The following is a 13,428-nucleotide window of genomic DNA, read 5'->3' as shown; positions in this document are numbered from 1 at the left end:
ATTCATTCAATCGCCGTGAAACATTCGTGGTGGGTTTTAGGCACCCGAAGAAAAATGGTTTCTTAAATATTATGAACAAAATCGGACAAAAAATATTTTACACATCAAACATGTCTATGATAAGGTTTCACGATAAGATTTGTAATCTATCGAAATGTATTATATATAAAAACGAATATTTGTTCGATCGCGATGTTTCACAGGAAACGCTGGGCGAGATGGCTATAACATAACAAAATCAAGCGTGTCCTGACGTACTGGCTGACCAACGCAGAGCTTAAACAATGATAGAGGTATGCAATTTTCAAGGCACTTTCGTACCTCCATGGTGTACACTAGGAAAGCATTTTCCAAAATTCGCATTTAAAAGTTACGGTAGCACACGTATTTTGAGATTCAAGATGCCCGATGACAATGTTTAGTTTTTAACACCATTACACCGAATATTAAATAACAAATTGAACAAAGTTTCAATCATATAAAGTTTTCATTTTTAACGGGTAACGAAGTGTATCAGGACCTACCTGATAGTATTCTCTATCGATTAATATGCAATTTTTAAAAATATGTTAGGTACCTATGCAGATACACACGAGACACATCCATGCACAATTGTATACGATGAACTTTACTTCAACCAACCTAAAATAAATTGGAATGTTCATTTATTTATTTATTTATTTATTTATTTATTTATTTATTTATTTATTTAATTATTGGAGGATGGCATAGGTCGTTATAATATAAAATAAAATGCGTACATACTCAACAGTGTTAAGTGTCATTAATACTGTACTAGTATACTACCATACCTACACAGAGTACAATTATAAAAATGGGTTTTAAGTAAATTTTTTATGTACTTTATTAATGTCGAACTTTTGAAAAGTAAATTGAAATACTTAAATAATTAAAAAGTTTAGAAAAAAAGGAAATTAACCGAGAATATTGATCCGATATTCGTGATTAGTCAAACTTTTATAGGTTGTACGTATGAGATACCTATATATATAGCCACTCACTATGAACTAATTCGTCATGTATAATATAGTAATAAAATGTTAAAATCTAGTCTTATTAATTTACATTTTACATCATTATTTGTATAATATTGTGAAAATCTATAATCCATACCAGACTTTTACTCAACAGTATTTGTTGACCTAACGAAAAATACTTTTGTATGTATAACTCAAATTATACGTTTATAAACAACTCCTTCTTCGATAGATTACTTATTTAAACATATTTGAAAAATAAGATATCATTTAAATACCGTTTAAAATTGATAGTTTAGGAACATTACATTATTTACGTATATTATTACGGCTTTATATATAGTTGATAATTTGAAAGCAATTGTATTTTTTATTATTATTATTTGTGATATCCATTGTATATTATAAGCAAATAACTTAGAAAATAAACTGTGAATAAATTTAAACGTAGATAGAAACCAGAAATATCATTTGAAAATAAAAACAATTTTATCCTTAAATATAATATCCGCAGAAGAAACGTTTGAAGATTTAACGTTTATAATTATTACATTTACATTATTAGACATTATTCGGATTATTATCTTCTTCACTGCAACCGGTATTTTCATAAATATCCGCATATTATATCTAAGTAGTTTACTGAATCACCTATTTGCTGATAAGTCACGGATTGACTTGGGTGCCGGTTCATTAACCACATATAAAACGAATTCTATAATAAGGAGTATAAGAGAAGTAAAAAACGGAAGACGATTGAAATGTTCTAATAAAGCACATTTAAGATTATCAAAAAATCAAATATTTTTTCTGGTACTTCAAGGTTGGATGTAACCCTTGGAAATATTTGTCTTACATAAATAAATAATAAAAAAATTCCATAATTTTATATGTAATAATCCATTATTTACCTACTAAAATTATAATTTTAAAAATAAAATCCCCCCCCCCCTATTTCAAATTTCTAGATTATCACCTGGCTATTTAAATGTTAAAACAAATTATGTCATATTACAAATATAATAAGAATTAAGATAGGGACAATAAATAACGGTACTTTTAGTAAAAACACGTGGATTCATCAATCACGATTGAATAAAATTATAAGTGTAAAATTAAAAATATTGAATTGTTCGAAGTAAAAAATTGCAAAAGTTTGTGGCAGCGGTGGGATTCGAACCCACGCCCTTTATAAGATAGGGACAATAAATAACGGTACTTTTAGTAAAAACACGTGGATTCATCAATCACGATTGAATAAAATTATAAGTGTAAAATTAAAAATATTGAATTGTTCGAAGTAAAAAATTGCAAAAGTTTGTGGCAGCGGTGGGATTCGAACCCACGCCCTTTTGGACTGGTGCCTAAAACCAGCGCCTTAGACCACTCGGCCACGCTACCTACATGACAGCCGCTACGAAACTCTGTTATTTAACATGACTGTATGGCTCTTGGCTTTTTCTTCCGATAGTAAAATACACAATATTTTCAAACACGAAAGATATCCAAAAGGAAATTAAAATTGATTAAAATCATTATAAATTTACAATTAAATTCAAACTATTGTTCAACATAATTTATGTTCTAGTAGGTACTACAGTACTACATACATTTTTGATAGCTAATTTATTAATGTGGCGCAAGTTTCTTTAACTGCTCTAGGTAGAAGGTCGTGCCATTTCTGTCTTTTGGCGGTATTTTGGGTTTTACAATTGGACAATTATTATTTTTCGTCCAGAAATATTCTTTAGTATTGGAAAAAGTGCAACTTTTGTTAAGAGGATATTGCACACTGTTCAAATATCCACCCAAATTTAGAATACTATCATAAAGCATAAATATAATACAGTGTTCACAAAATGGAAAATAGAAAAAATTAAGTGTTAAGTATTTATTTTATACTTTGCTATGACTTTTGGATATTGGATTTTAGCAGAATAGTTTACAGATATTTTATGTCAAGGAGACTTTGAATTTAAATTTTCAATGCAATTAATAATTTGGGTTTTAATTTCAATTAACAAAACATTTTTAGATTTAAAATTGGATTGTGTTTAACTTAGAATTCTTCGTTCATAATAATTATAGATTATATGGAATGTTTTAGATGTTTCAGTTATCAAATAATGGTTTTTTAATTTTTGCAACTGCAGAACTGTACAATCACAATAAATAACAAATAAATCAAATTTAAATATACAGGATCTAGGGATATTTAAAATAAATGGTATATTTATGATTGTAGCTAACATCGATAATTAATAAAGAATTAATAATCAATAGTACAACATAATACTATTGCTCATATTTTATTAAATATGATTTGTCATAGAGGTGCCTATAAACTAACACTTAATTTAAATCATTAAAACTTATTTTAAAAAAGAATTACAAAGATATAATCTAATAAAGATAAAATAAGTTTAAGATCTATAATTAAACACGAATGTTGTTTAATATTTATTGCTGATAAAATTTTTAAGTTCAATTATCAAAATGTATTCATTTTGGGTTCAAAATGTATTCATTTTGGGTTAAAAATGTATATTTTTTACAATAAGATGTATTAACAATAAATTGAACAGTTGTTTTTGCTTTACTATATTACTACTATTGATTATTATACATTTATTAACAAGTATTCTATTATGTGCTGCTATCTACTGAATATTTTTAAAACTTTATGTTTGATAACCAATACGCTTTCTAAATTGAAATGTACTAGTCTTTAATTGTACACAGTTGAGACATTTTTTTATAATTAATCCACCCTTGAACACGCCCAACTAAATATTATAATAATAAACTTACAAATAATTTTAAAAAACAATGATAGGTGATATCACTATATTAAAAAAAAAAACTATCTAAAGTGGAATTCAGTTCAGTGGTATTTTGAGTTCTTATTTTAAATAATATATTTAAAAATGAATTAAATGGAGTTGATACATAGAAATACACCAACTTGTAGCAATATCGATCAAAATTTAAGAAAAAAAAAAATAGTTTGGAATTTTTAAATTTTTAAATTTTACATCTCTATATTTTAAATTATTAAGAGTTTCTACAATCTACTACTAGTTTAAGATAAGTATAGGAAATAACAACGACAAAAAAATTTAAAAATATAACCACTAGCGCTTGGAAAGAAAACTTAAGTGATTTTGCATTCAAGTTCATATAATTTTGTGACACATGAACAGTTGACTTATATCAAAATATAGAAGACAGACAGTTTTTATGTTGTTAAAATTATTTTCTTTTTCTATTAATCACAATTTATTATTATGTTATTGTATAGTTGAATCAACAAATTTATATTATTATACTGGATGCGCACTCAGGATTGGGGAGGAACTTACAAATGTAAGTACTTTCCCTCACACACAAATACACAATTACCACTAATTTGACTTTCATGAAATTGAAAGTAGTAATTATTTTAATATCATTATTAACAAAAGACAATGGAACACCAACCTCACCGCTAAAATATAAATTTAAAAATTATTTTTAACCAAATAATTGATTGGTGTTGCCACAAGTCTAATCATGTTTCATAATAATCTTATTAAAATATATATATATATATATCATACTAATATAATAGCAACAAACAATATATTATAATAATGTTGAATTGGATATGAAATAGTTTTTTTTGGGGGGGGGCCTTTCATCTATGTGCCATTACATTATAAAAACATTTTCAACATTTTAAAAATATGTTTAAAAGCAATAATAAGCAAATGGAATGAAGAATACATAGAATGCTATTTTAATAGTTGTATGAGAGCCAGGCTTATTTATTAATATTTTTCAAAAGGATTTTAGTACTTTTGGTCATTTAAGGGTTGAAGAAAAAAGACTCCTTTTACAGAAAATATCTCACAAAGAGTCACACAATTAATAAGTTAACTGCTATGTGCCTGTGGGCGGCATATTTTCCATGTCATTCCAGCTTGTAAATGTTATTGTATTTGAAAAAATATTTAAGAATATTAAAAATAATAATAAAATAAATATATAACATCAAAAAAATTGTAATGATTCCTACTACGGAAGTGCAATTTTTTTTAGAAGTTATTGGAGGGCCATGAAAAAGTTAAAAATACAAAACTATATTTATTTACGTTCACCAGCAGTTATATGTTGCAAGTGGATATAGAAGTAAAGAAATTGAACATTGCAGTATAGCCGAGCGCAGGCACATGGCAGTTTACATGTTAAATAGTTAAAGGGTGTCAAGTCAGAGCGTATTGGTACAAAAATATGTCTTGCTGGAAAAACTCTCAAGCCTTGTAAAATAGTCTAATTTCGTTATTTTTTATTTTTCGATTTACAAGGAGAGAACATTTTCGGTCGGGTTCAAAGCCCAATTTTCAAAATTATGATTATAAAAGCTAAAATATGCACTTGAATAATGCACAATATTTGTTATTTTTCTAGCACTATTTAAAGTACAATCAAATTGTATAGAATTGTGGAAAATTGGCAAAACCAGCACCAACACCCTTAAGGTTTGATCACTGAGGTCACATCCATTTCTACTAATACCCGTGTAATATAGATTATTATTCATAATTTTATATTTTTTTAGAAAATATATGTATTATTTTGAACCATGACTCATTATTAATATAAAAGCTTGTAAAATTATAAATTCATACAGGTGTAATTCATCTAAAATTGTATTATCATTGTGTAAATAATAAAATTTGACAATCTGTTAAAACCCTGTCAGCCACAATTTGTTTACTCTCGCTGACACATTACCAATGTACCAAATTACATACCATATTTCCAAAGCAGAACCAATCATTTCAATTTTTTTTTTTTTTATGTAATAAAAATAAAATTTTTTTTATATTTTTAAATGTTTTTTAAAATACAAAAATATAACATAAATGTAGTAAATATGAGGTAGAAATACTAAAAACCAGTCTCTACAGCGTTAGTTCAACGAAACAGCTTATATGGTCTGCTGACCAGGAGAATAAGATACCTATATTGTACAAAAAAATAAACAATGGGAGGAACAAACATATTTCATTATTTGTAAGAGCCAGTCGAAATTTTGCACTCAACTATAATAAAACCTGAAATTACACCACTGAACCTAACCTTTATACTATTAGAGTAACTTTTATAAAGTTACAAATTAAAACTAATCGATTTTCAATGAATACTACTAATAAAATATATTATCTTACCTTGTAAGCTATCTAAGAGATACATAAGCAATCTATGTGTGCCATTTGGTTCACTATACAACTTCATTACTTCTTGACATAGAGGATTACCAGCTAAACTTAATACTTGCAGTTGGAATAAACGCCCTAACTCATGTGGCAGTGATCTTAACATATTATAACCCAAGTGTAATTCCCTGAAATACAATAAAATATTTAATATAAATACAATTACAGAAATTAATAATTTAATAAAATATTCCAAGCTATTTTTTACCTGAGATATACTAATTCACCAAGTTCAGCAGGTAAACTACGTAATTTATTTCCAGATAAATCCAGATATTGTAAATTAACAAGCATTGATATATCTGGCGGTAAACGTGTTAATTGATTGTCATTTAGGTAAAGTCCTGTTAATGTTGTCAAATTCCATAAAGAAGGACTTATGTTTTTTACACAACCTAAGAATTTCAAATAAAATAAAAATAATTTATTTAATTAAAAATATAAAAACAATATAAAATACCAATGATTTCCAATTCTTCCCAATGAGTTTCCTTCCCCTGTTTCACTTCTTCAGCAGTTAACATATGATATTGGCGTAAAGGCCTGCCATTGCTATTATACTGCTCAGCTTTTTCCCGAGCTAAGCGTTTTTTATCATTTAGCGACATATGAGTTCTAGACATAATTAAAATTAAGTTAGACAAATCACAAATACAAAAATTAATATAAAAGATGGGTGAATTCATTTACTTTTTCTTTCTGTCTTTAAATGGAGAACATTCTTCGGTTGAATCGTTCATTGGGTCAACTACAAAAATCTGTTGATAGTAGAAAAATATTAATGATCAATATGTAAGATACAGATGAATTCCTCAATTGAAATTTAAACAAAAAAAAATATTATCACAATATGGTAATTATTGGGTACATAATATAAACAAAAGGTGAGACTCGTCTATTGTTAAAAGAAAAATATATAATCCAAACATTTTCATAATATTAAATACTTTTCTTCCTAATTAACTATTCATTTTTATTCCGATGAAATATTCCAAAACCAAAACAATTTGTATTACATTCCATCTCCACTGAAGCCACTTGTTAGTAAATAAGTCTTTGTTTGTTGTATAAAAATCAATTCAATCATTTTACCTGCTACTTTTATTAACCAAATCCAACCGTTTTTGCAAATGTCCGACAGGTGTCCTAACGTTTAATGCGATCTGCAGAAAGGGAAGCGGCTATGGTAATGACTAATCTACAAAAAAATCATTCACAACACAGAGTTTAAAAAATACATAAAGTTAAAACCATCAGACACTAGACACTAGACAGCAGCAGCTATATAGCTAAGTAAACGAAAAAACAAAACATTTAACATGATACAAGAACGATATCAGTGTGACCAGTAATAATAATCGCTTAGATTCGATTGGTCGGTGATGATAATATGTTAGTATATTACCCGTATTTCAGTTGGAGAGGTTATGTTCTTATTAACAATATATTATTTTTTGATAAACATTAAAACATTTAATTTTCTTCATCAGTTCACCCGGTTCACCGACTTACACTCTTAACCATGACAAAATAAATTTGTTAATTGTCCTTACTACCAAAGTACTAATTTCTTTTTTAGCTGGTAGATCTTTTGAAGTAGGAAGTATAAAGACCTCAAGAGTAAAAACGCTGCATGTGAGGTTTAAACCTTCCAAATTGTCATTGAAAAATAAAATGAAAATATTCGATTTATTATAACCATCAGGTACCTTTGACCGATCAGAAATTTGTTTCTTATTACAATAACATTTTTATCAAGGTTTTCGGATAAAAAAAACGACAAGATGTTTAGTAAGTGTTACACAAGTGAAAATATTTTATGTTCACTCTTTTAATGTATTATATTTTTAGATTTTGGTAACTTGTTTCGCTCGCTGCCAACAGTTTCTTCTATATTGCCGGTTCGATATCGGGCACGTAAATGTACCAGAGAGCGAAAAGCAAAAATTCACAAAAAAAACAGAGCTGCTAATTTAGCCAAAGCAAGAAAATACATACCTATATTGAAGAAAAAGTCAGTTGTAAACTTTGTTGAAATAAATATATCTTTTAATTTTAAAGATCTACATTAATATTAAGTTGAAACTAAAATAGTATTTAATTTAATTTAGTTTTTAGTATTTTATTTTAAACACATATTTTCATATTGCATTATTAAATTCAAGTATTTTGAAAATACTTGATTCATTACATGCAATATTTTCTAAAATCTTTATTTTTATTTAAACAGGTTTCTGCTAAGTATTCATTGTTTATTACTAATACAACTTTGTATTCTTTATTTTCAAATCAATATATTACAATCAAGTGCCTTAAAGATTAACTATTTGAGGAGCGCAACATTAAACATGACCTACATTTCTTTAATATAAATAATATCATTTATTTGAATAACTATTTTTAAGTATCCTAAGCCGCCCGTTAACTATCAATAGGTGCCATTTAACTCGATAAAGTTTTGTATTCACAGAAATTATATTGAATGATAAAAACTGGTATTCGAGTACCATCATCATGCATCACCAATTTATTTTATTAATTTATATATAATATTTAATATCAAACACTATCCTCAATTATTTTTTTCTTACAATTAGAGTATTTGTATCAAGTTATAACTGTTTATAGGCAACTAGAAAAATCAAGTCGTACAATTGAAACTTTTCCTTGGCGTTCATCCAATGATGATGTCTACCTTGGATTATTTAACCAAATGCGAAGGTAGTTGTGATCTATTTTATATTAGTTATACTTAAATAATTTATAATTTAAAACCTTAATTGTATTAAATGGTACAGGTATAACTTGCTGGAAGCCATATTAGCTCATCGTGAACTTCACCATCCAACAATGATCAATGTACCTAATGCACCTCTTAATGTTCGTCTTGAAATAGACTTATCTACAGATAAAAAAAATAAATTTGTAGATAAATATCATAAAATAATTGAATTACCTCATCCTTATGACCATGGGGAAGATAGAACAATCTTAGCCTTTTGTCAAAGTGCTGAAATGATGGAAGAAGCTAGAAATGCTGGTGCAATGCTAGTTGGCGGTAAAGAAGTTATTAAAAGTATAGAGGTATTGTATACCATCTTATTATACCACTTATTAGTATAATTAATTGCCTTTGTCACAATATTTTTTATTTAATTTCAAATAAATGTGCTTTATAATAAGAAATAATTCGATATTAGCATTTTTATCTATAGTATCTCATTCCAAAAATATATCACAAATCATTTAAATGTTTAATGATAGTATTTAAATAATAACTTAAAATTAATACAAATATAAATGTATAACTAGTTATTATTCATATTTATTATTGAAATAAAAATAATGCTAATCGAATAAGTAAATTTTTTTATTTTATTCATCAATGATTATTATACTAAAAACTTCATAATATTAATTTTAACATGTTCGCTGGCGGATAACATCAAATTTTATTTCACTACAATTTGATCAGTTTTACAATCAACTATTCATTTATTGTTAGGGTCTTCTTTAGCATTATTTTATAAATATCTGCAAGTCATAAAAAAAATATTTTAATTTTTCAATTTTTAAAAACCTAAATTATTTCAGTATCCTTGACGAACGTAATAAATAGAACTGAGGACTTCCAGTATTCTAAAACATCAAAATATGTATGCACATAACATATGCTTAAAAAAAGTAGAACGTAAATTATAATGTTTATGTAAAAAAAAAAGTTTTAATTAATTGATAAAAACTTAAAAAATTAAATGCACGATACTCAACCAACAGAATGTGTTAAATTATGATGAACAACAGAAGTTTACTTCCTACATTTCTACACGCATCATGATGTTATCAGCCAGGTAGTAAATTACCTAACCGATAATGTTATACCTAATATTAGAGTTGACCGTGGACATTCGAAAAATTATATTTGTTTACAGATCTTTGTATGTTATATTTTATTTGATATCAAAATTTTCCAAATTTGAACCTGTATATGCTCTTAATTGGTCTTATATTCTTAAATGCTATAACAAAATATGCAAAATAATATTTTAAATATAACCTTATGAAACACATATTTTATACATCACTCACAATGTTCTGCTTCCTTTCTAGACAAATATAAATAAACTAAAAACCTAGTGGTAAACATACTGTACAAACAATTTTAAATGCATTCCCTTAAACCTGCTATAATTTTAATCTTATTTTTCAGAGAGGTCTTATAATGTTACCGGATTTTCAATATGTCCTTGCTCACCCAGACATTTTAACAGAATTACCTGCCATCCGTGGATTATTAAGGAAACGTTATCCAAGTCTTCAACATGGTTCGTTATTCAATTGTAGTAAAAGCATTTTAGCAAAATACAATAATAACATTTTGAATTACAGGTTCACTGACATTAGATTTAGTAGCCATGGTGAAACATTACATAAAAGGTATTAAGTATAATATGCAAGTGGATCCATATGATGAAGCTTTAGGAATTGTAGAAATGAAAATTGGTCAGGTAAAATACAATTGGTATTTACTATCAAAAGTATAGATCTTAAAAATAATACATTTATCTTTTAGCTTTCAGATGAACCAAATCATCTAATTGAAAATTTTGAAACCTTATTTAAGGACATTATGACCAAAGCTCCAAAAAGAGCCAAACCATCTCCATTTGTTATAAGGTACTTTATAAGTTTTTATTTTAATTATTATTATTGTGTTGGCCTGTTTACTTATAGTAGAATCAGAAATAAATATATAAGCAGTAAATAATAAATATTTTGGTGAGTAAGGTTAAATCAACTTACATAAATCAAAATAGTATAAATTAATTATAATAGTGTTAACTGTTGGTAATTTTGTTGTTACACTGGAAACTTTTTTCAACTTGTCACATTGTTTTTTGCTAGTAGTAGACTGTTCTAATAGTATTGATCAAATTAACCTTTCTTTAGCGGGAGCTAGGTCACTTATTGTATTGTCCAGTTGCCTAGCTAAAGCATTCCAAACAACTATCCTAAAATTGAATCTTCTAACAGATACATTATTTGGTCTAATAGCCGCAAAAGGTATTGTCTGCTCTTAAGCGGTAGGCCACAAAAAATTTCCACTCGCTAAAGGGCCACATTCTCCAACAGGCTCGATTCTTTAATGTACACTAACTGGAACTGTTGTCCATTTGACATCACAATATTCAAAGCTACTAAATAGGCATTAGCTTAAAAAGATTTGTCAGGTTACACTAATTACTATTAGTATGAACTTTTTTTTAATTAAAACATTTATCATAGTATTCTCAAACAAAATTAAAATACAATTTTTTACTATTTAATAGTTGATCTAATTAGTTACTAATTTATTATTTTATTTAAAATAATTTAAGTGAATAAACATAACATTTTAATTATTTTAGAGTTATTGACTTTTGTACTATTTTCTATTAAATAGACTATTTGTATTTATTTTTTCTTTGGAATACATAGTTTGAATGTATATAATAGTAATAACAGGGGCCTTATTATCTATCTCCCGTCCTCTGGTCCACAAAATCAGCCTGAATACTTTCTGATCAGCAATTTAACCTCAAATATTTCAATTTTAGCCACCAAAATTAATCTATATTATATGTGTTGAGACATTTATGCTTTAATGCTAATAGTTGTATTTATTTGACATATTATGATGTATTTCAGATGCTTAGCCCAAACTCCGGCATCGAGGGAGAAATTCAATATCAATTTATCTCAATTTGTTAATGCTGAAGAAGACTCAGAATCCGATTCAGATTCAGATGATGAAGATGAGATTAAAGAGAAACAACGTCTTTAGTATAAATTAAATTTTAGTGATTTGTTATAAATTATTAAAATATATTAGTTAGTTGTTAGTTGTTTTTTTTTTTTAATATATACTCGTATAATAACCATAATTAAATATTTTATAATACACCTAGAACATTAAGTAACAAAATAGTAAATTGGTACTTTAGAGTCATCCTTAAGGTAGAGAAAGCCTTCAAATTAGAAGTTATGTTTTATGCATATCTTAGATTTAAAATGTATTTGCAAGATTCCCCTTAAGTTTTCTAACATTTAACAAAAAGCCATAAAAACAACCCCCCTACTCGAAAATCTTATATTTTTGCTGTCAGCATGTTATCATGTGTATATATATATAATATGTATGTTGTATTTTATGTCATTACATGCAGAGTTTTAACTATAATAGATCGATGATATCGATAAAGGATTTTGAAAAAACTCTACGTTTCTTTATTTTTACCAGGCAATTTTTTTATGAAAATTTCAAAGATTGTACAGTCGTAACAATAAAGAATTGAACTTTATTTTTTCATATGGTAAAAACTGTTAAGTTTCTGGTAAAGATTTTTTTCTGAGCATTTTAATAGTCAAATCATCAATTTTGGTTTACTAGTTTATTAGTTATAGTCCTTTAAAGTTTAGTAAATGCGTTAATACTTTGGTACATAATAATATTATATAGGCTAATGACCGTCTTCGTTCAGAATATTTTTTATTATGCAATGGTTGATAAATCACCGATTCAAATATAACACGTATATTACAGTGACACAGATAGTAATGAGGTAGGTACACACCTATTTTACAACGGAGTGGCAAGGAAGATATCTATTTTTTTATATTGAATTTTTTCCACAAAATATTCGTATGTTATACTTCTCAAACTGTATATTGTAGCATAACAAATTATAAGAAAAATGAAAATGCACAATTTTTTTTTTAAACCAAAAATCAATATATAAAGAATAATTCACTATAAGTACATGACATCAAAATAATTGTAACAAATGTTAGTTGGGGCCAGGTGAATTGTCATATCCCAACGTCATCCGTGCTCGTTTTATCGAATAGAAAATAAAATGTACATAATACTATTTTATAACAAAACAAAAAAGTGTGATCAAAGATAATTTATTTACTTACTTTGTAGTAATATCCCATTTTAGACATAATGATACGAAATAATTTATGGTCGTCGGCAAACAATATAGCATACCACGCTAATCAGAAAATTAAATACCATTAATGAACAAATTAAACAGGTACCTAACTAATAAAAGCGCTGCAATATATTACCATTGATTGCAGGGGCGTACCCAAGTGGGGGATTTTTGGATTTGGATCCCCCAACC

General features: G+C 26.9%; 2 protein-coding genes and 1 non-coding gene across 3 annotated transcripts in view; 1 reads left to right on the top strand and 2 right to left on the bottom strand.

The window, feature by feature from the left end:
- Positions 1-7,573, bottom strand: part of LOC111042187 (CCR4-NOT transcription complex subunit 6-like) — a 56,043-nt gene extending 48,470 nt beyond the window's left edge. The window contains exons 1-5 of the mRNA XM_022326713.1: positions 7,352-7,573; positions 6,950-7,017; positions 6,720-6,874; positions 6,468-6,654; positions 6,212-6,387 (exon numbers count right to left, since the gene is read on the bottom strand). Of these exons, the coding sequence (XP_022182405.1) occupies positions 6,212-6,387; positions 6,468-6,654; positions 6,720-6,874; positions 6,950-6,999 (568 nt within the window). The 5' untranslated portion in view covers positions 7,000-7,017; positions 7,352-7,573. The remainder of the gene's footprint in view (positions 1-6,211; positions 6,388-6,467; positions 6,655-6,719; positions 6,875-6,949; positions 7,018-7,351) is intronic.
- Positions 2,320-2,399, bottom strand: Trnal-uag. Its single transcript has one exon. It is a non-coding gene; the product is annotated as a tRNA-Leu (tRNA).
- A 108-nt stretch (positions 7,574-7,681) lies between the features above and the next one.
- Positions 7,682-12,141, top strand: LOC111042188 (50S ribosomal protein L1, chloroplastic). Its single transcript, XM_022326714.1, has 9 exons — positions 7,682-7,894; positions 7,965-8,050; positions 8,111-8,273; positions 8,888-8,980; positions 9,058-9,343; positions 10,470-10,584; positions 10,649-10,767; positions 10,833-10,936; positions 11,948-12,141. Exons 2-9 carry the CDS (start codon positions 8,044-8,046, stop codon positions 12,081-12,083), a joined length of 1,023 nt encoding a protein of 340 aa, XP_022182406.1. The 5' UTR covers positions 7,682-7,894; positions 7,965-8,043; the 3' UTR covers positions 12,084-12,141.
- Positions 12,142-13,428: the final 1,287 nt, after the last annotated feature.

This window comes from Myzus persicae, unplaced genomic scaffold (genome assembly GCF_001856785.1).
Source record: "Myzus persicae strain clone G006 unplaced genomic scaffold, MPER_G0061.0, whole genome shotgun sequence".
NCBI classification, from domain to species: Eukaryota; Metazoa; Arthropoda; class Insecta; order Hemiptera; family Aphididae; genus Myzus; species Myzus persicae.
This window is presented reverse-complemented; position numbering and strand designations above follow the sequence as displayed.

Coding starts and splice junctions, on each gene's coding strand:
- LOC111042188 (XM_022326714.1), top strand. Junction 9,344..10,469: donor AAGTTATTAAAAGTATAGAG/GTATTGTATACC, acceptor CTTATTTTTCAG/AGAGGTCTTATAATGTTACC. Junction 10,768..10,832: donor TAGAAATGAAAATTGGTCAG/GTAAAATACAAT, acceptor TTTATCTTTTAG/CTTTCAGATGAACCAAATCA.